This window comes from Eurytemora carolleeae, unplaced genomic scaffold (assembly GCF_000591075.1).
Source record: "Eurytemora carolleeae unplaced genomic scaffold, Eaff_2.0 scaffold61, whole genome shotgun sequence".
In the NCBI taxonomy this organism is placed as follows: Eukaryota; Metazoa; Arthropoda; class Copepoda; order Calanoida; family Temoridae; genus Eurytemora; species Eurytemora carolleeae.
In genome coordinates this window covers 196434-216982 of record NW_019396269.1, presented here as the reverse complement: position 1 = coordinate 216982, position 20549 = coordinate 196434, and the positions used below count along the sequence as shown (strand labels likewise).

Sequence of the window (20549 nt, the reverse complement as noted above, 5' to 3'; positions counted from 1 at the left end):
TTCAGGGTTAACCGAGCAGAGTGAGATAGATCAGGAGAAAGCTAAAACTATAAAATCTGAAATAGTTTCCCATTGGCATCCTAACCTTACAATAAATCTAGGTAGTTTTACTAGTTTACTAACCTTACAATAAATCTAGGTAGTTTTACTAGTTTCCTAACCTTACATTAAATCTAGGTAGTTTTGCTAGTTTTCTAACCTTACAATAAATCTAGGTAGTTTTACTAGTTCCCTAACCTTACATTAAATCTAGGTAGTTTTACTAGTTTCCTAACCTTACATTAAATCTAGGTAGTTTTACTAGTTTCCTAACCTTACATTAAATCTAGAAAGTTTTACTAGTTCCCTAACCTTACAATAAATCTAGGTAGTTTTACTAGTTTCCTAACCTTACATTAAATCTAGGTAGTTTTACTAGTTCCCTAACCTTACATTAAATCTAGAAAGTTTTACTAGTTTCCTAACCTTGCATTAAATCTAGGTAGTTTTACTAGTTTCCTAATCTTACAATAAATCTAGGTAGTTTTACTAGTTTCCTAATCTTACAATAAATCTAGGCAGTTTTACTAGTTCCCTAACCTTACAATAAATCTAGGTAGTTTTACTAGTTTTCTAACCTTACGATAAATCTAGGTAGTTTTACTAGTTTCCTAACCTTACAATAAATCTAGGTAGTTTTACTAGTTCCCTAACCTTACATTAAATCTAGGTAGTTTTACTAGTTTCCTAACCTTACATTAAATCTAGGTAGTTATACTAGTTCCCTAACCTTACATTAAATCTAGGTAGTTTTACTAGTTCCCTAACCTTACATTAAATCTAGGTAGTTTTACTAGTTTCCTAACCTTACATTAAATCTAGGTAGTTATACTAGTTCCCTAACCTTACATTAAATCTAGGTAGTTTTACTAGTTCCCTAACCTTACATTAAATCTAGGTAGTTTTACTAGTTTTCTAACCTTACATTAAATCTAGGTAGTTTTACTGGTATCCACATAAATTATTAAAATATGCAAAAAAAAAAAAAATTTGAAAATAATTTTTTTGTTAAAAAAATTCAGTAAATCTTATAGAAATGACCTGGATCCGGATCCATTTTTTCCAGTGCGGATCCAGGATCCGGATCCGCATCAAAATTAAATGAATCCTAAGCACTGCCTATCAGGGTTAGGCTACATGAACTGCAAGTTTTGATTTTGATAACAAATTGCCCTAGCAGGGGATAATCTGCTAGTTTTTGAGACAGAAAAATCCAACAGTTAGAAGGCTACACTTGGGCTGGAAATTTAAAGCTTGGGAGGAATCCTGCTATAATAACAATCATAAAAGCCTTTTTAAATGAAATAGTTATTGTCAGACCCCCCTGGGCCCTTTATTATATGAAGCCTTAATTTGTATCATTCTTGAAGTTATTGTTTTGAATTAACAACAAGACTTAAGACAAATACAGCTTAGATTGTTATAAATCATTCATTTGTTTAGTATTCGACCACACCCCTTGGGTAGCAGGCCAGGTTCCGCCCCCTCTAGATGATTTTGTTGAGTTTACCACCACCCTGCAGCAATATAAACCTATACTCTGGTTAAATGATTACTGGAATCTACAGAGGGATTATATGCCAATCAACAGGAAATATTAACATTCAAATTAGGTTTTAAGGAAATGATTTAATGTCAAGAAACCCATCATACATGGTTCACAATGGTACCCTTTAAAACCCCTCTGAGCAAAATTGATATAGATAAGTATCGGATTTTTATCTGAAAAATTGATTTTTCCCATTGTAGTTTCTCTATGAAATTACCGTTTAAAGAAAATTGTCCGACTTTACACTTCTCCAGAGAGGAAAGCAACGTTATCTTACGTATTGTTGCTCAGACAAAGGTTGAATTTGGTTACTATTGTGAATCGGACAATTCCTTAAATTGGGGAATTTTTTTTAATAAAAAGTTATAGTTTCTCCATCCAGAAAAAAGACCCCTGGGAAAATTAAAGGTTTTTTTTTAAGGGGGGGGGGCCACAAAACGTATTACTCTCCGGAAAATTTAAACAGTGGTTAAACATAACTTAGAATTGTCGTAGGAGGCTGATTTTTTGCATGCAAACTCAGAATTATGTATATTACATGCATTTTTTGGTTTTGAAGGAATCTGAGCAAAAGTTTAAAATAATTATTAATATTTTTATTATTATTATTAATATAAATATCTGATTTTGATGTTTGTATTCTGCAGTTCAACTCCTCTACTCAACCTTACTCTAACATTCCAGCCTCTCTCTATGTTTAAGTGGCAGATGTATTCAGCTCAATCTCTTAAAAATAAGTAAGAATAAACTTTCGACATACATGCAGCGTAATTTCACGTGACCTTCATTTGTTAGAGAGGCATGTCTAATTCCCAAGGGGTTTCCCTAAAAGCTTTGTCTGAATTATGTTTGAATTAGATTTTCAAAACTAGTTTTTTAACGTTCTAAAATTTTTGGCGCTTCGTGCACAGTTAAAGGATAAAGACAGTCGAACATCTTTGTCACCATACTTCTAATTGTGGTGGGAAAAAAGTGAATGATATACACCACTGAGTGCTAGTCCCAACCCTTGTCCCATATTCCTAGTCATTGTTTTTGCAAGTACTTAATACTAGTCGTACACTTAACTATTCCTACCAACAATTTGAAGAAAATTGCAAGTCAAATGAGTTGAAACAGAAATTTCAAGAAAATGAAGTTATAATATCACAATGGACATTGAATTAACAATGTAGTGAATAATCAGAATATTTGATCTCTTGTTATGAATCTTCATGACAGAAACTATCTCAAGAACTGACTAGAGTCAACCAAGACCGAAATATATTTTTAATAAAATGTGGAACTAATATCTACTTTATTAACTCGAAAAGAATTGGTCCATCATCTACACACAATTTAAATATATTTGATCTCTATTAGAATTTTTTGGGCTATTTTTATTTTTTTTGATGGTTTTACTTAGGTTCAATATGCTGGGTAACCTGATGGGTGATATGGAGGAGGAAGATCAGGATCAAGACAGTGTCAAGGAGGTTAATATTTAAAAAAAAAAACTTAACTTTCTTCTGTTTCCGATTTTTGTTTGTGATAAGTGTCCTACATAGTTCATAACAGCTAGGACGATTGGGTCGTTACATTTCTGCAGGATCTCGCTTCGTGTAGTTTGCAGGATCTCGCTTCGTGTAGTTTGCATTGATATTGGAAAGTTAAGAATAAAAAAATAAAAAGATAAAGGATTAAATGGATGAAAATTGCAGAACAAAAAACAATTAAGCTTGAAATTATGAGAAAAAGGGATGTCAAGTGTCCCATTGTTTAATTTTAAATCATTAAATCAACCATTCTAATTGTTTGGAGGAAGAATCATGACTACCCTTTGAATAGCACAATACAGTTGTCGTCGTATATATCATTAAACTGAAGACAACTCTATTTATGATTTCAATATTTGATTTCTTGCTTTAGCCTACCTTGATACACATAAACATGGAAACAAAGAGAAGCCGTCAAGCGGTTCATGAGCTATGATCGGACATGCAACAAAACAGACCATCAGAAATTACAACTTGATATTTATATATAAGATACAACCTTGTTTTCAACTTGAAGTACAGGTATTTTAATTCCAGGCTTTTCTGGAGACAAATATCTACTTGTTGGTCCTCACCTTCGTTATCTCTATAGTCCACAGTGTCTTCGAGTTTCTAGCATTCAAGAACGATATTCAATTCTGGAATAACAGGTACGCTTATTTTATAACTACGAAATGGAAAAAAAATAATTAAGGTGCGAGCATGTAGTCTTTTCAAGTTAGATATGCCATGGACCCTTACCCCTCCCCCACCCACCCCGTTTTCCTGACTGATTTACTTAGATAGGACCAACACCATTACTTAAATAGGACCAACACCATTTATTAAGTTAATAAAAAATTTGGCAAAAAATTTCAAATTATTTGTTTTATATAGAGTAAATCCTTAAAAAGTTTAATATAAAGGAACTGAACACTCCACAAACTCCAGTCAATTTTCTAATTCTTTTATCATATACACCTAATGGTCTTAAACCTTACATAGTTCAATATTCTTCCATCAATTTGTCTTATTTAAAGGAATTATACCCAAGGATTATGTGCTCAATCTGTGTTCTCATACAAATTTATCTTTCTATCTACCTATGAATCTATCTTTCTATTGAATATCTAACTATTCATATATCATCTATTTACCTATTCATCTTATCTATTGATAATCTATCTATATATTTATCTTTCTATTCATCTATCTACATTTTCATCTATCTATCCATTCATATATATATATATATATATATATATATTTCATTTTTTAACTTTTTCCGGACGAATAGACAATTAGGTTTTTTTGTTGTTGGGTAAATATATGTTCATCCATGATACGCTTACTTGATGGAGAGAAGCGTCGGTCCCGAGTTCATCGAATGACGGGTGTCTTTTCATAAAAATAATAATAAAAATCAAAAATAAATTTAAGTTTTTTTTGCACTGATGTTTATGTTGATAATAAATTCCTTTTTAGAATATCTTGCGGAGTTGGTTTACTGATAGAACTCTGGAAAATAACCAAAGTGTCCGATGTCAGTTTCGACTTTGAGAATCCAGTAATGGGCCTCATTCCCAGACTTATCGTGAGTATTTTTTGTATCCCAAGTCATTATAAATATATATTATTGAAAAACGACAATATTGTTCAGATAAAGATTTCAATGGTACCATTGTGAATCAGGCATTGCAATCATTACAATGCGGGTCACTTAAATTACACTTCAGTCTCGGCCTTTTTGTTATGACAAATATTAATTTTTAGAAGATATCCCCCCTCTTCCTTCCTCACCGGCCCCCCTCCCTCCCTCCTATTCACTGCTTTTATCCATTGCCTCATTATTTGTTATGTTCAGATTGTTGAGAGAAAAGATTACAAGAATTCTGGAACCAAGGAGTTTGATAGAATGGCATTTAAATATCTGGGTAGGTACACAGAGGGGATGTATATTTTCTTTTAATATAATACCCCCCCCCCTCCCCCCTCTGCAATAGGGATATTTAAAGTTTAATTTCTCGCTGAACTGGGGAAAATATATTTTTTTTATAATTAAGTATCAAAAAGAACGAAAAAGTTGCCTTTTATGTCCAATATTTCTTTTTATTTTTATTACTTTAAAAGGATGGTAATAAAATATTCGGGTCAGAACATTACAAATTAAGGAGACCATTTTGTAAACATCGTATTTAAAGGGCTGTCACGGTTAAACTAAGTGCATTTAAACTCCAAGTTGAGTATATGGTGAGCTTAGGGGAAAATGAAGAAAATTTGGTTTATCACTGATACATGCTGTTTTTGAACAAAATTTAATGCTTCCCCAGATAATAATCTAGTTTTTGCAGGGTTAGGGGGGGGGGGCTAATTAATAAAAAAAAATCCCAGTTCCGAATTTTTTGGTGCACAGGAATTTGATCTATAACTCTTTTGACCTAAAAGGAATCTGATCTAACAGAATCTGAACAACGTGGACTCTGATCTAAAAAGAAATTAGTTCAAATTTCCTCTTTTTTTTGGAAAATGTGGAATTTGATTTAAAACTTAATTTTCGAATAAAAAGTGTTTTCTGGCAATGAATAATAAAAAATGAATATGTTTAAATTCTCATTAGGTCAGATTACTTTTAGATCAAATTTCCTTTAGGTCAATAGGCTTATAGATCAGATTCCTGAACAGGGTTCAAAGACCAAGCTCAAATTCATTAAATGTGGTCCCTGGTTAGTGGTTAATTTATAAAAAAAAACATGATCAATTCATGTAAATTATAAAAACTAGTGCTCAGAGATTGAATCAATTAAATGTAAAGAGTTCATAATAAAAGAGAAAAATAAAATCTACAGATTGAATTGGAGATAATCCTTATTAAAGCATCAGCTAATTTCATAGCCTGAACTTTTTTGATAAATAATTTGAAGTTTAACAAATCTAAAATTAAACATTTTGGACAAAAGAATAAACACAATCATTATTTGAGGTCATATAAATTTTGTTTTGTTCTAGAATAAATCTGAATAATAACTATTTAACATCATGACTTTTACGACATACATGTTGAAGTTAATTAAACTAATTATTCTTACAAATATATTATTTTTATCTATCTAAGGTATGCTTTGCTTTCCCCTGGGATTAGCTTACTGTGTCTACTCTGTCATTTACAACGAACATAAGGTAAATTTTATAAAAGAAAGTTTCACAATAAAATATAAAAATTGTCATTATTTTTGTGCAAAATAAATTTAGGACCGGAACATGGTCAAATTAAAATATGGGTCCATTCGTTGCTAAGAGACATGTTATTTTCTCAGTCAGCAACTGTTGAGATTTTTGAGCCATGTTTTTATAATTAAAAGAGAATCTAATACCATCTAATTTAAAAAGATTAATTTTTTTTGACGGGTTGCTTAGGCTTATGGATTAGTTGAATATTTACTGGATTACTGGAATATTTTTCGCTGGGAGATCACTTTTGAGACATTTTCAGCCAGTCAATATATGTTTTTTGTTTTACTGATAGTGCATTAGGTTAAACCAGTGATCTCGGCGCCCCTGACACCTTTACTAGGGATCTCGGCGCCCCTGACACCTATCACATTGAAGAAATATGTTTGTCATAAATATTCCTAAAACTAATCAATATGATAAGTCTCCTAAGGTAATTGCAGTCCGTATTGCCCATCAACACGTTTCAACGGTGAATAGTGCTGACCAATCTCAGTTGAATTCTGGGGTTTTCTTTAATCTTTAATTATAATATTTTAACGATTATTATTGATGTATTAATAATATGATTGATTGATTTATCATCAGGGTTGGTACAGCTTTGTGCTGAGTTCCTGCTACGGATTCCTTCTTACATTTGGATTTATCATGATGACCCCGCAGGTACATATTCAGTCCTCGATCCATTCTTCTTTCTTATTATTTATAAAGTCATTCATTCATTTTATCATTTCTGTTACGCGACTAGGCATTTTTCCTAAAGACCTAATGAAAGCTATATAAGTACCGTGCGGTATTTCTCAAGATTGGATTATAAGACTTCCTCTTCCGATCGCTCTCCATAATAAATGACAAACAGGATGAGTTCCGATCTTTTATTCACCAAGACTTCAATCTAGCAAAAATAAAACTAGATAGACCACAGGAAAAGCTTTTGAATTCATAATCATACAATACAAGTAAATCAATTCAAGCATTAACAACCTGTGGAACGGAACCAACAACATACACTATAAATCATCAAATCCATGAAAAACACAAAATATAAAGTATTTATATGAATTAATCAATTCCAATTACTCAATTTCCCTAAAAAATCTTTCCCCTCCCTCCCTTTGAAGAAAATAACTTTTTTCTCCAGAAATTCGATATGGAAACGCGGAGCGAAAATTTTTTTTAAAGATGTAATTCTGAAAAATATACACCCCTTTAATTGTGGAAAATTTTATTTTATGGTAATTCCATGTGTTTGCATTGGGATACTTTTTGCGGCATATTTTCTGAGCTTTGATAGTTTGCGTGGCAGATTTTATTTGCTAAAACCTAATTCAAAGCATTTTTTGCGATTGAATATTTTTGTGGCATATTTTATGATTTTCTCTGGTAGGAACCCGGAGTTTAACCCACAACTTGGAGACAACGAAAGAATTTATAAAATGTTGCCTTGACAGTAATTGCAAAAAATAAAAAAATATCCATGAATATGCGGGTATTGAGGTTCATATAATTAAATTATTCAATAAAAAAAACTGGAGCATATTATTATCATTAATTTCAGAAAACGAAAATTTTTAAATTTTTTCGATGTCTCTAAAGTTCAGGGTTAACCTGTAGATAAAGCCAGAGTATGGGGTCTTTTTACCATTCATTTATTTAATTTTTCATTATTTCCATCCATACATTCGTTTATTTGCTAGTTTATTTGTTTATTAAACGAAGTCTAATGATATCTGTGTTTAGTTGTTTATCAACTACAAGCTGAAGTCTGTTGCCCATCTACCATGGAGAATGATGACTTACAAGGTTAGTTATTCTAGTTCTTCTTTCTTTATTCCTCTTCTAGTTCTTCTCATCTTTTCCTTCATATCTTCATTCTAACACTCCTTTACATCTTCCTTCATACAATCTTTTTCATTTTCCTTTTTACAATCCTTTACATCTTCCTTCTTACAATCCTTTACATTTTCTTCTTACAATCCTACATCTTCCTTCTTACAATCCTTTACATCTTCCTTCTTACAATCCTTTACATCTTCCTTCTTACAATCCTTTACATTTTTCTTCTAACAATCCTTTCCATTTTCCTTCTTACAATCCTTTACATCTTCCTTCTTACAATCCTTTACATTTTCCTTCTTACAATCCTTTACATCTTTGCTCATACAATCAATTAAACATATCTTTCTCTTTTTTTCATGTTTTTTATGTTTATCTACATCTATCCTCTCTTTCAGATTATTTGTTTATTTTTCCTCTAGAACTTATCAAAAATATCAGAAATCCTATTCTTTTTGTTTTCTCCTTTATGATAACACGGACATCTTCCTCTTCAAATTTACGTTTTCCCTCCTCTTATTTCTTATTTTAGCTTTCCCTATGCATTTGACCTATGTCAACTAAACTGAACTAATTATGAACCGGTGCAATGGAGAAGGGGGTTAAACTATATCTAAGTAGTTAAATCTGGTCTCCAGTCGAAATTTGTCTGTCGTAAAAGTGCGGAAAATGGCAGCTCGAGACCCTACGAATCTAAATATTTTTAATTCTAGGCCCTAAACACCTTCATCGACGACATCTTTGCATTCGTGATCAAGATGCCAACCATGTACAGGCTGGGATGCTTTAGGTCGGTTCACAATTATTAAAATAGAAATGTAAAATATATTTTATCAGAACGAGAAATACAAATTTAAAAGCATGATCCCTTAATATTTTAATTTGGAAAAATATGAAAAATATAAAAATGTATAATTTGTTAAAAAGAAAAAAGGAAATGTTATCATTTAATCCAATTTTGCGATTATCTTTATATAATGTTTAGGGATGATATTGTATTCTTTATTTTCATCTAGCAGAAATATATCTACAAGAAGTAATTTTTATTTAATGTTTAGGGATGACATAGTTTTCTTTATTTTCCTTTATCAGAAGTATATCTACAAGGTCGACCATACCAGGTAAACTTGACAATTAAATTATTCAGAGAAAAAAAAAAAATCTAATTTTTCGGACGAAAAAGCGAGTTTAACTAGTCCAGAGCTGAAAACTTGAGAATGGTGGATATCGAGATCAATGCTTGATACTCTCTGTTCATCTATCTTATTTAGTCTTTTAATTTCTAGAGATTAGAGAAGCCCTCTCCAACTTTTGAAAAACCGGTGGCCGAATTTAAAGAATTTGAGCGGCGGTTTAAATTTAAGCCGCGGTTTAAATATGGTCGGTTCCACTTAAAATTGTATCAAATGTTTCAAGATTCAAGCCGGCGCTAAATTTAAACTGGTGATTGGCGGATTTAAACCGCGGCTCAAATTCTTTAAATTCCATCTCAGGTTTTAATTTTTCCGCATTTTTGTGTCAAACCAATCGGAATCATGATCGATTGATGAACGTATGTTTCTTAGTTTTGGATTAATATTTATTAAGACTAACGTTCAAAAGGACTAGTTCTCAAATGTGATAAAATATGTTTTTGATAAGTTCATTTTAAGATGACAAAATTTATATTTCTTAAATGCTCTAAAAGCCGGCTTGTGAACAGCTGACTTTAGTTCAATCGGATATTAGTCCAATCGATAAAGCATTATTTTTTATCAAACGTAACCTACAGTAGGAATATCCAAGAAGAGACGATTAAGAAGAAAATCAAAAGTGTGTACGTTGGATATTCAGATTAAGCGATCAGGATTAAGGATTTCCCATTCTAAAGTTTTCAACTCAGACTGGATAAATTAATCCTCATATTCAACTCTGACTCTTTTAAAAAGTTTGATTGTCGATTTTTCTACTTAAAGATAGACTTTGTCTGAAAATATTGTGTTTAGGGTAAATGAGTTTGGTTACTCAGCCGAGATGGCGGAAGATACAGGAGCTAATAAGGTGAGTTGGAGATTATACACCTTGTTGTTGGAACCAGTGCCTAGGATCCATTTTATTTGGATCCGGATCCTGGATCCGTTCTTAATAAAAAAATGTATCTGAATCCAAATTCGGATCCGGATTCAGGTCATGAACATTTCTGTAAGATTCACTGATTTTTTTTATCAAACGCAGAATTTTTAAATATTTTTATTTTTTTTCGCTCATTTTATTCCTAAGACTTGATGAACCATTCAGAGATCAGGAAACGAATTTCTCTTTTTTTAACAGTTCAGATTTTGGTCTTAAGGGCTAACATTTTTTACAATTTTTGATATTTTGTCTCTTGGATCCGAATCCAGGGGGCCACAATGTTGAAGATCTAACAGATTCGGGTCCTAAACACTAGTTGGGACTTTTTTAGGAAGACATCTATGCGTTTGTCAATTATAAAATGTCGCATCTATGAAATGTTCTTGTGTGCAATTTTCCACACAATTGATAGGAGAAGAGGGGGGAATGTGTTATAATTAAAGCTTAAATTATTTTTAACATTTGTAACTTTAGGCCGTCACTGAGGATACCGCACAAGGAGCTTTAGAGGATAAATCAGTTGCTCCACCGACAGTGGACGATTCTGTCAATGAACCGCATGCGGAGAATACCGCAAGCGGAGATACTAAATGGAAGAAATCCAAGTCCAAGAAAGCTAAAAAAGTTGACTAGTCGTCGTTATTCCTTCTGGTAGTTGTTCTAATACCCGCCCCAGTCACAATTGTATAACAATTGATTGATTGATTTGCGGAGGGTTTTTGTGTTTTGTTTTGTCTTGTCTTGTCTTTTTTTAAGTTAAATGTATACTATAAATTATTAATGTTCAATGCGCACACACTGTCCCTTAAAACATTCATTTTATTGTGACAGCGCCAGTCAGGGGTGATGATTTTTACCTTAATAAAATTTTTTACACACTTTTTGTCAAGGTTAAGCCAAATTTTTTTATCGTTCACATCTCAATTTATTTTTTTTAACTATTCACTCCTGGTGTAAACATTTATTTGCTGAAGTCAGTTATATGTGATTTTTCTATGCTAATTACACTTCCCCATTCTCAAGTGTCTGGGATAGAATCATTTGATAAACCTAATTTAAACTATTGGGCATACTTATGATGATTTGCTGATATTGTTCCTCGCTCGCTACTGTAATTTAGAATCTAGATGAATAGATAAATTTTGGGGGAAATTACTCACGTAGAATTTTGTTGATTATGATTTTATGTTAAAAGCATTTTAAATTTTGTTAGTTATATATTAAGATATTTAATGTAGTTCTGTATTTAAAACTGGGACAATTGTTCAAAACAACATCTCACCAAACTTTTTTTCAAATAACAATATTGTTTCTAGATTAATTAATATGAAAGAAACTTAAATCGTTTATATTTATTTGACCCTTATTTTATTAAGAATTAAGTTCGGTTTACAACAACATTCTTCAAACATTTTTTTATGAAGCTTATTTAAATTATGATTTCTCTTTCTTTAAAATTTATTTGCGGATTCATGCTGAAAATACAACGAAGAAAATAGTGATAATTAAACACCAAGAAAAACAACAAACTTTCCCTCATCGTTTGTACCGTTTAAATTGGGAAAATCAATCTATTTCCCTGAAAACTAGTTGCAACTCAATTTCTAATTTATAATTTTCGCGGCCAAATTGTTTCCACATTTTTAATTTGATAAATTGTGAATGATTGTTCCAGATAGAATGGTGGATACTAGTGATCTGGACCAACAAATAGAACAGCTCAGGAGGTGTGAGATTATCAAGGAGAGTGATGTCAAGATACTCTGCGCTAAAGCCAGGGAAATTCTAGGTAAGTCTTGGTTTCGTTGTCGACCTTTGCTATTCTTTCACGAAATATTTAAGTTAAATATATTCCGCAATAGTTTGTGGTAATAAAAAATAATAATCTTAGCTTCTATTTCAGCTTTTTCGGTATGGGCATCTAATATTGCCAGAAACTCCTTTAATATGCGTTGTCAATTGCTAACTTTATGGCCTACACAATATTAAACAAAATAACATTACACTGGACTGAAAGATTCATATTGTTATCAAACCATAAGTATCTCGTTCTTTTCATCTACTGGCATTTTTGTTTACTGTTTACAATGCATAATTTATGCCTGTGAGTGGAGAAGCTAACTTAGATTTGTAAATAATCAATGTATCAGCTGTAGATAATTGATCTCTATTTGGTCATATTTAAAACTATTCCATCCAATTAAAAGTTATTAGCTTGAAAGGTTAGTCCTGCCAGTAAATTTTTTTTATTAATTGGATATTGTTCTAGTTGAAGAGAGTAATGTGCAGAGAGTAGATAGTCCTGTAACAGTGTGCGGGGATATACATGGACAGTTCTACGATCTTAGAGAATTATTTAAGGTAATGATCAATATTCATATTAGAGAGCTTTTTAAGGTTTAGTTTTTATCACCTTCAGCAATCAGAGGTATGGACATTAGACATAAATCTTACCCCAGCCCCCACTTCAAAACAAAATTTTGTGTGCAATACATTACGAATTTTTTTTTTAGTCTTCAGGAAGTGTGATAGATTTTTACAATTAAACTCCCCTCTCTCAGATTGTGAAAATATCTGGATAATAAGCCATCATTTAGAATACCTTCTTTCTGGAAAACAAAATTGCCAAACGGAAACTAGGCTTTATCATAATTTATTTTACATAGTTTACTAATGCAATGCGAGATTTTCTTCTTCCTAGTATTTCGAACTCTGGTATACCCCTCGTTAAAAGGAGGGTTTACTTTAACTTACGACGGTAGCCACTTGAAGGATCTTATCAGATCAGTAAATATTACTATTATAATTATTTTTGCAGGTTGGAGGAGATGTACCTAACACGAATTATTTGTTCATGGGGGATTTTGTAGACCGTGGATTCTACAGTGTTGAAACATTCCTCCTTCTCCTAGCTCTTAAGGTAAATTTTGTAAACATTCGTACAAATATTATTTACGGAGAGCAAACGTGTGTTTGAGGTTAATATCGCTTAAAAAGGGCTAAAAAGGAAATTGCTAATTTTAAATTCTCACTCCCCCCCCCCTTCGTTTATCATTTGCGATCCTACAAATTTTAAAGCCATGACTAAGGATGGGCAGTTTTTTACTTTTTAGAAAAAGACTGAAAGTTTCGTTAGCTATGTATCGTTTAAAACATAATGATCGTATTTAATATGATTGTTTTTTTTCATGAATGAAAGCGACCATTTTCATCTGAAATACTACTGGTTTAAAAAAGTAATAGGATCAAAGTATGAAAATTGCTATGATGGTGTTATGTCAAAACGATCGTTTTAGCTTCAAAACTGTGAGTATTTTTTTTCGTTTACAAAAGTTTAAAACCAACTTATAGATAGTTGAATTGTTCGTTTTGTCTATTAACTAAGGTTTGTTTAAAACTCGAAACGAAACGAAAAGCGATCGTTTATAGTCGCTATTTTTTCAGTCGCTATTTCAATCGTTTTTAAAAACTATGCCCTTCCCTAGCCCTGACTAATTATTTTATCTCTTTAAAAATTTCGATTATAACATTTCCCTTCTAGGTTCGGTATCCTGACAGAATAACTCTGATCCGAGGGAATCACGAGTCCAGACAGATCACTCAGGTTAGTGATTTTTAAAAAGGAGACCCCCCCCTGCCTTAGTATTTTGAGAGACTGTAGACGTAGTTTCAAATGACTCTTTATTTATTTTAGAGTGAATTTAACATTTTACCCTTAACGCCTGGTCAAGAATACATGAGTTGTCCAAAATCTTCTTTTAAAAAATTGATAGTCTTAATTTGTGTTTTCTCTGCGGAATTTATCGCTTTTTAAGATAGAAAAACGACGATGTCTCTCATATTATTGATCAGATAAAGTTAAGTTGGGCATGCCCATTCTTAAATGAAAACGCATAAATTTAATTTAAGTAAAAAAGTAAAAAAATGATCAGGGATAATAAAAAAATAAAAAAAATTTTGTTGTTGGAAAGTTGAAATAAAGTCTAAAGTTGGGCCCTTGTGTATTTTCAATATATTTTTCAAGTGTTTTATTCAGTGTTTCGAATCCATATCATTTTGATCCGGATCCGGATCCTGATACGGATCCGGATCCGGATCCGAGGTAACTTTTGATTCTGTGAATCGGATTTTCCCTATTAAATGTTATGCAAGGTTATAATTTATAAACTATAGTAATCCTATAGTTAAAAATGTCGTCATTACTATTATATAAATGTAAACATTAAATTATTAAAGATAATTTTGAAAAATTTTCGTCATGTAAATAATACATTTACGAACCATTTTGATTTATTTATTCCATGGTTTTGGTTAATTTTTGGCGCTACCAGGATCCATATCAACGTTTCCTGATACGGATCCGGATCCGGATCCGACCAAATGATACGGATCCGACCGGATCCGGATCCGAAACACTGGTTTTATTACAGTTGTAGTGTTGCTTAAACTTGAGTTGGTATGATTTATTATTTGAAAATAAGATTTGATATCCATGTTCACGAAATATATTTTCCCTCGTATGTTGATCGGAATTTTTTTTTATTATTTTGGTCACTCTTTAAAGTTTCTTACGGATTTATGTTGCAAAGACAAGAGAAATAATGAAATTTTAATTTTGGTTACTCTGTGATGTCTTACAAAATGTTGCGAATATAAATGTGAAAAGGGTACTGTTGTGTATCTTACATTCTCGACCACAATTCTTTTAAGGTGTACAAGTACAGATTTTAATACTTTAATGTACAGGTGTACGAATTCTAATATTTATATGTACAGGCGTACGGATTCTAATATTTGTATGTACAGTTGTACGGATCCTAATATTTGAATGTACATGTGTAGGGATCCTAATATTTGAATGTACAGGTGTACGTATCCTAATATTTGTATGTACAGGTGTACGGGTTCTAATATTTACATGTACAGTCGTACGGATTCTAATATTTGTATGTACATGTGTACGGATCCTAATATTTGAATGTACAGGTGTACGGGTTCTAATATTTGTATGTACATGTGTACGGATCCTAATATTTGAATGTACAGGTGAAAGGATATGAATATTTGAATGTATACAAGAGTACAGATTCTAATATTTGAATGTACATGTGTAGGGATCCTAATATTTGTATGTACAGGTGTACGGATCCTAATATTTGTATGTACAGGTGTATGGATCCTAATATTTGTATGTACAGGTGTACGGATTCTAATAATTGAATGTACAGGTGAACGGATCCTAATATTTGAATGTACAGGTGTATGGATTCTAATAATTGAATGTACAGGTTGTATGGATTCTAATAACTGAATTTACAGGTGAACGGATCCTAATATTTGAATGAACAGGTGTACGGATTCTAATATTTGAATGTACAGGTGTACAGATTCTAATATTTGAATGTACAGGTGAACGGGTCCTAATATTTGAATGTACAGGTGTACGGATTCTAATATTTGAATGTACAGGTGAACGGGTCCTAATATTTGTATGTACAGGTGTACGGATTCTAATATTTGAATGTACAGGTGTACGGATTCTAATATTTGAATGTACAGGTGTACGGATCCTAATATTTGAATGTACAGGTGTACGGATCCTAATATTGGAATGTACAGGTGTACGGATCTTAATATTTGAATGTACAGGTGTACGGATTCTAATATTTGAATGTACAGGTGTACGGATTCTACGACGAATGTCTACGAAAGTACGGAAGTATCACAGTATGGAGATACTGTACCGAGATATTTGATTACTTATCTCTTTCCGCAATCATTGATGGAAAAATATTCTGTGTCCATGGCGGGCTCTCACCCAGTATACAAACCCTAGACCAGATACGGACTATTGATAGGAAACAGGAGGTAAATATCAACATTCATTGAGTGATTCATTGAAAGAATTATTAAATGGTTGAACTGTTGATTGATTGATTGAGTGAATTATTGATTTATCGATATTTTTTAATTCGTTCCTTTATAGGTTGATTAATTCAACTTATTTGACGAATTTAGTTGTATTTTTTTTTCTTCATTTTCTTCATTCTCTGATTTTGTTCTATGATTCGTTTTTTGGTTAATTCATTCTTGGTATCATTTGTTTCTTGATTTAGTCTTTCATACCGCTTTTTTATCAACTTTTTATTGTCGACTCTACATTTAGTTGAATGATGTCTTGCTTTTTATAATAATAATAACGGCAACAATAGCGATAACAATAATGATAATAAGAAAGAAATAAAGTTTTGAAGAATATAAATATATATCCTCATGATGGTTATATGTGTGATCTACTCTGGTCTGATCCTGAGGATATAAATCTATATGATGTAATTGCCAGGTTCCTCATGATGGTCCTATGTGTGATCTACTCTGGTCTGATCCTGAGGATATAAATCTATATAATGTATTTGCCAGGTTCCTCATGATGGTCCAATGTGTGACCTGCTCTGGTCTGATCCTGAGGATATAAATCTATATAATGTATTTGCCAGGTTCCTCATGATGGTCCAATGTGTGACCTGCTCTGGTCTGATCCTGAGGATATAAATCTTTATAATGTATTTGCCATGTTCCTCATGATGGTCATATGTGTGATCTACTCTGGTCTGATCCTGAGGATATAAATTTATATAATGTATTTGCCAGGTTCCTCATGATGGTCCTATGTGTGATCTACTCTGGTCTGATCCTGAGGATATAAATCTATATAATGTAATTGACAGGTTCCTCATGATGGTCCTATGTGTGACCTACTCTGGTCTGATCCTGAGGATATAAATCTATATAATGTATTTGCCAGGTTCCTCATGATGGTCATATGTGTGATCTACTCTGGTCTGATCCTGAGGATATAAATCTATATAATGTAATTGCCAGGTTCCTCATGATGGTCCTATGTGTGATCTACTCTGGTCTGATCCTGAAGATACACAGGGCTGGGGAGTCTCACCAAGAGGTAACAGTTCAATTAAGTGAAGATCTAGGAAGAGGTAGGGCTACCGCTATGGCTAAGTAGGAGTAGTAAAATCTATAGTTTCCAGTGGGGGTTTCAGGCCTTAACGGGTGCTGAAGTAGGAAAGTCTCCCCTGGACAAATTCCTTATAACGTTCCTGGTTCTATTCTTGAATAATAAAACAGTTTTTTTTTTAGAAAAAGAACAACATTTTCTTGTTCACATTTTAAACTCGAGTCAGTGAAAATTTCAAAAAATTTAACAAATTCAACAAATTCTCGTTTTCAGGCGCTGGATACTTGTTCGGACATGATGTTGTTGCTCAGTTCAATACAGCAAATGATATAGAGATGATCTGTAGGGCCCACCAGGTATGTACAGTACAGTACAGTACAGTACAGTACAGTACAGTACGCGTTTTCCATTTTGAGGTATACGGCTAAACAGAAAAAACAATTCAAAATATGGTTCAGTTGCAAATCAATTAGAAATTAATATCGATATTTGGTCTTTTGTCCAGGTTTATGAAGAGGCGATTTTTTTTCGTGAAATTTCAAGCATCCTTTTGATTTGTTGGAAAGTTCATAAATAAACCCTTTCCTTACGGATAATTCTATTTAAAAACTCTCTTGTACACTGTACGTACACTATATGTACACTGTATGTACAGACCAAAATGGTAACAATAAAAATTAAGGTCTCTCGAAAGTTACGTCTTCAGGCCCGATAATAATGATATTTTAGCTGGTGATGGAAGGCTATAAATGGCACTTTAATGAAACAGTTCTGACTGTGTGGTCTGCCCCAAACTATTGCTACAGGTATTTTAATCTTTATGGAAACAAACTTTACGACCTTTTAACTCCTCCAGTTTTGATTGAACCCACAAAGGAGGAAAAGCATTATTTTTTGGCATTGAAGTGTTTATGGATTTAAAAACCAATTTGTCAGTAAGTTAAGATAAAATTCATGCAAAACTTCCACTAAAACGTTTACTAAACGTTTAAACTTATTAAAATTTACATACTAAAACGTTTAAATTAACGATATAAACAAACGCATGGTTAGATGTGGGAATGTTGCCGCTATTCTGGAGCTTGACGAAAACCTACAGAGAGATTTCACAATATTCGAGGTAGAGTATTATTATTATTGTTGTTGTTGTTGTTGTTGTTTTTGTTGTCGTCGTCGTCGTCGTTGTCGTTGTCGTTGTCGTTGTCGTTGTCGTCGTCGTCGTCATCCATGATTGTGATTGTCGTCGTCATCCATGATTGTGAGTGTCATCCATGATTGTCATTGTCATCCATGATTGTCATCCATGATTGTCATTGTCATCCATGATTGTCATCCATAATTGTCATTGTCATCCATGACTGTCATCCGTGATAGTCATCCATGATTGTCATCCATGATTGTCATTGTCATACATGATTGTCATCTATGATTGACATCCATGATTTTAATTGTCATCCATGACTGTCATCCATGATTGTCATCCATGATTGTCATTGTCATCCGTGATTGTCATCCATGATTGTCTGTCATCCATGATTGTCATCCATGATTGTCATTGTCATTCATGATTTTCATCCATGATTGTCAATTGTCATCTCCATGATCTTGTCATTGTCATCCATGATTGTCATTGTCATCCATGATTTTGTGATTTCCAGCCGACGCTGGTTCGTTCGATTTAGTTTATATTCGTGCTCCCACTTTACGAACGGGCACAATCAATGCACCCTGAAGATTTAGTTTATAATGGAATGCTATAAGCAAAGCTTCCTCTTTATCACTCAGATTAAAGACTCCTGTCAGTTTAGAATTTATTTGTAGACAGTAATCCAAAAACAGGTGAAATCAGTTTTCTATAAAAGTTACTTATAGAAAACCGTGGTGTATTTTTGTATGCATAATTAGAAAATACATTTTAGATTTAATACCTATTTAATCTTTGTCGAGAGAAACTTCGACCGTTCAACCTTTACACGCTGCTCAGTCTATAAAAATGCTTTATTAGTTTTTGCATATTTTTTAGAAGAATGTTTTTTCTTCTCTTACCCAAAAGGGAGTTTTAGACCACACTGCAGCGCTTGCGCAAAAAGGTTGCCCAAGTTTCGGCAGAAACGCAGCCTCTACTTAGATCTATTAAAAAGGGTTTGTATTAAAATCTTTTTAAATGCATTTTTTACAAATGTACAATTTTTACAGCTTATAAACTCATACCTATATATATTCCAGGTACGAAGATTGTGATAGGTTTATACATCCTAATCACATACTTGTAGTCCAACTACGCGCTTTAAACTTTCTCATTCCTTCTGAAAAAGATTTCAGAAATTAATATTTTCTTTAATGAAAGTTTTTTAAATATAGGATGAATATTGTTTAAATATTGGCTAAGTATCTTTTAGATAAAATCCATATAAAATTCATGGTTCTGAATATAAAATGTTTATGATTTCAGACAGCAAACTCAAAAGTTTTACATTTAAGTTTCAAGAATGAATTTTCATTTAAATAGTTTTGAAGATTTTTTGAGTAAATATTTACTTTGACAATTAAACAAGATCAAATATAATCAGATTGAATCTTGCTTCTATATCTTCAATCTTCAGGTCTTGAATCATCTATAGGATCATCCGAAGGGTTTACCGAATCGTCTTCAACCTATACAGTAGAATTTACAGATTTTCATCCATGATTGTCAATTGTCATCTCCATGATTGTCATTGTCAGTCATGATTGTCATCCATGATTGTCAATTGTCATCTCCATGATTTTCATTGTCATCCATGATTGTCATCCATGATTGTCATCCATGATTGTCATCCATGATTGTCATCCATGATTGTCATCCATTGTCATCGTCATCCATTGTCATCGTCATCCATTGTCATCGTCATCCATTGCAATCGTCATCCATTGTCATCGTCATCCATTGTCATCGTCATCCATTCTCATCGTCATCCATTGTCATTGTCATCCATTGTCATTGTCATCCATTGTCATTGTCATTGTCATCATTGTTATCATTATGATTAGGTGAACTTTTTATTATTTTCATTATTTAAACCAATCTAAAAAGAGCTTTTTAAATATGGTGTTATGATCATTTTATTTTATTATCTATCTATAAAGTATATAAATATATATTTATAAAATCTATTCAACCCATTCTTTCTATTTATCCTTATATTCTATTTAGGCTGCTCCCCAGGAAAGTAGAGGAGTTCCTGCCAAGAAGCCTCAACCCGACTACTTTTTATAAACAACAACCACAACAACAACAAATACAACTTTTCATATTAAA

General features: G+C 32.4%; 2 protein-coding genes and 1 long non-coding RNA gene across 3 annotated transcripts in view; 2 read left to right on the top strand and 1 right to left on the bottom strand.

Annotated features, from left to right (window-relative positions):
- Positions 1–11954, top strand: part of LOC111699791 (cleft lip and palate transmembrane protein 1 homolog) — a 20266-nt gene extending 8312 nt beyond the window's left edge. Inside the window, exons 12-25 of the mRNA XM_023470522.1 lie at positions 6–101; positions 1483–1630; positions 2236–2325; positions 2994–3063; positions 3661–3806; positions 4588–4696; positions 4967–5036; positions 6215–6279; positions 6919–6993; positions 8071–8133; positions 8880–8956; positions 9225–9287; positions 10152–10206; positions 10753–11954. Coding sequence (XP_023326290.1) covers positions 6–101; positions 1483–1630; positions 2236–2325; positions 2994–3063; positions 3661–3806; positions 4588–4696; positions 4967–5036; positions 6215–6279; positions 6919–6993; positions 8071–8133; positions 8880–8956; positions 9225–9287; positions 10152–10206; positions 10753–10911 — 1286 coding nt within the window. The 3' untranslated portion in view covers positions 10912–11954. The remainder of the gene's footprint in view (positions 1–5; positions 102–1482; positions 1631–2235; positions 2326–2993; positions 3064–3660; positions 3807–4587; positions 4697–4966; positions 5037–6214; positions 6280–6918; positions 6994–8070; positions 8134–8879; positions 8957–9224; positions 9288–10151; positions 10207–10752) is intronic.
- LOC111699779 (serine/threonine-protein phosphatase 4 catalytic subunit) lies at positions 11941–20549 on the top strand. Its single transcript, XM_023470512.1, has 10 exons — positions 11941–12067; positions 12548–12639; positions 13097–13198; positions 13820–13882; positions 15958–16146; positions 17161–17239; positions 17525–17607; positions 17981–18057; positions 18305–18371; positions 20445–20549. Exons 1-10 carry the CDS (start codon positions 11941–11943, stop codon positions 20505–20507), a joined length of 942 nt encoding a protein of 313 aa, XP_023326280.1. The 3' UTR covers positions 20508–20549.
- LOC111699781 (uncharacterized) lies at positions 19104–20074 on the bottom strand. The gene is made up of 3 exons (XR_002764814.1): positions 19790–20074; positions 19463–19557; positions 19104–19381 (listed from the first exon to the last, which is right to left on the bottom strand). It is a non-coding gene; the product is annotated as an uncharacterized LOC111699781 (long non-coding RNA).

What these genes read in the sequence shown, in the direction of transcription:
- LOC111699779 (XM_023470512.1), top strand. Translation starts at nt 11,941, where the DNA reads ATGATTGTTCCAGATAGAATGGTGGATACTAGTGATCTGGACCAACAA. An exon ending in TCCTTCTCCTAGCTCTTAAG is followed by an intron (nt 13,199 to 13,819) that starts GTAAATTTTGTA and finishes TTTCCCTTCTAG; the next exon opens with GTTCGGTATCCTGACAGAAT. An exon ending in TGATCTGTAGGGCCCACCAG is followed by an intron (nt 17,608 to 17,980) that starts GTATGTACAGTA and finishes ATGATATTTTAG; the next exon opens with CTGGTGATGGAAGGCTATAA.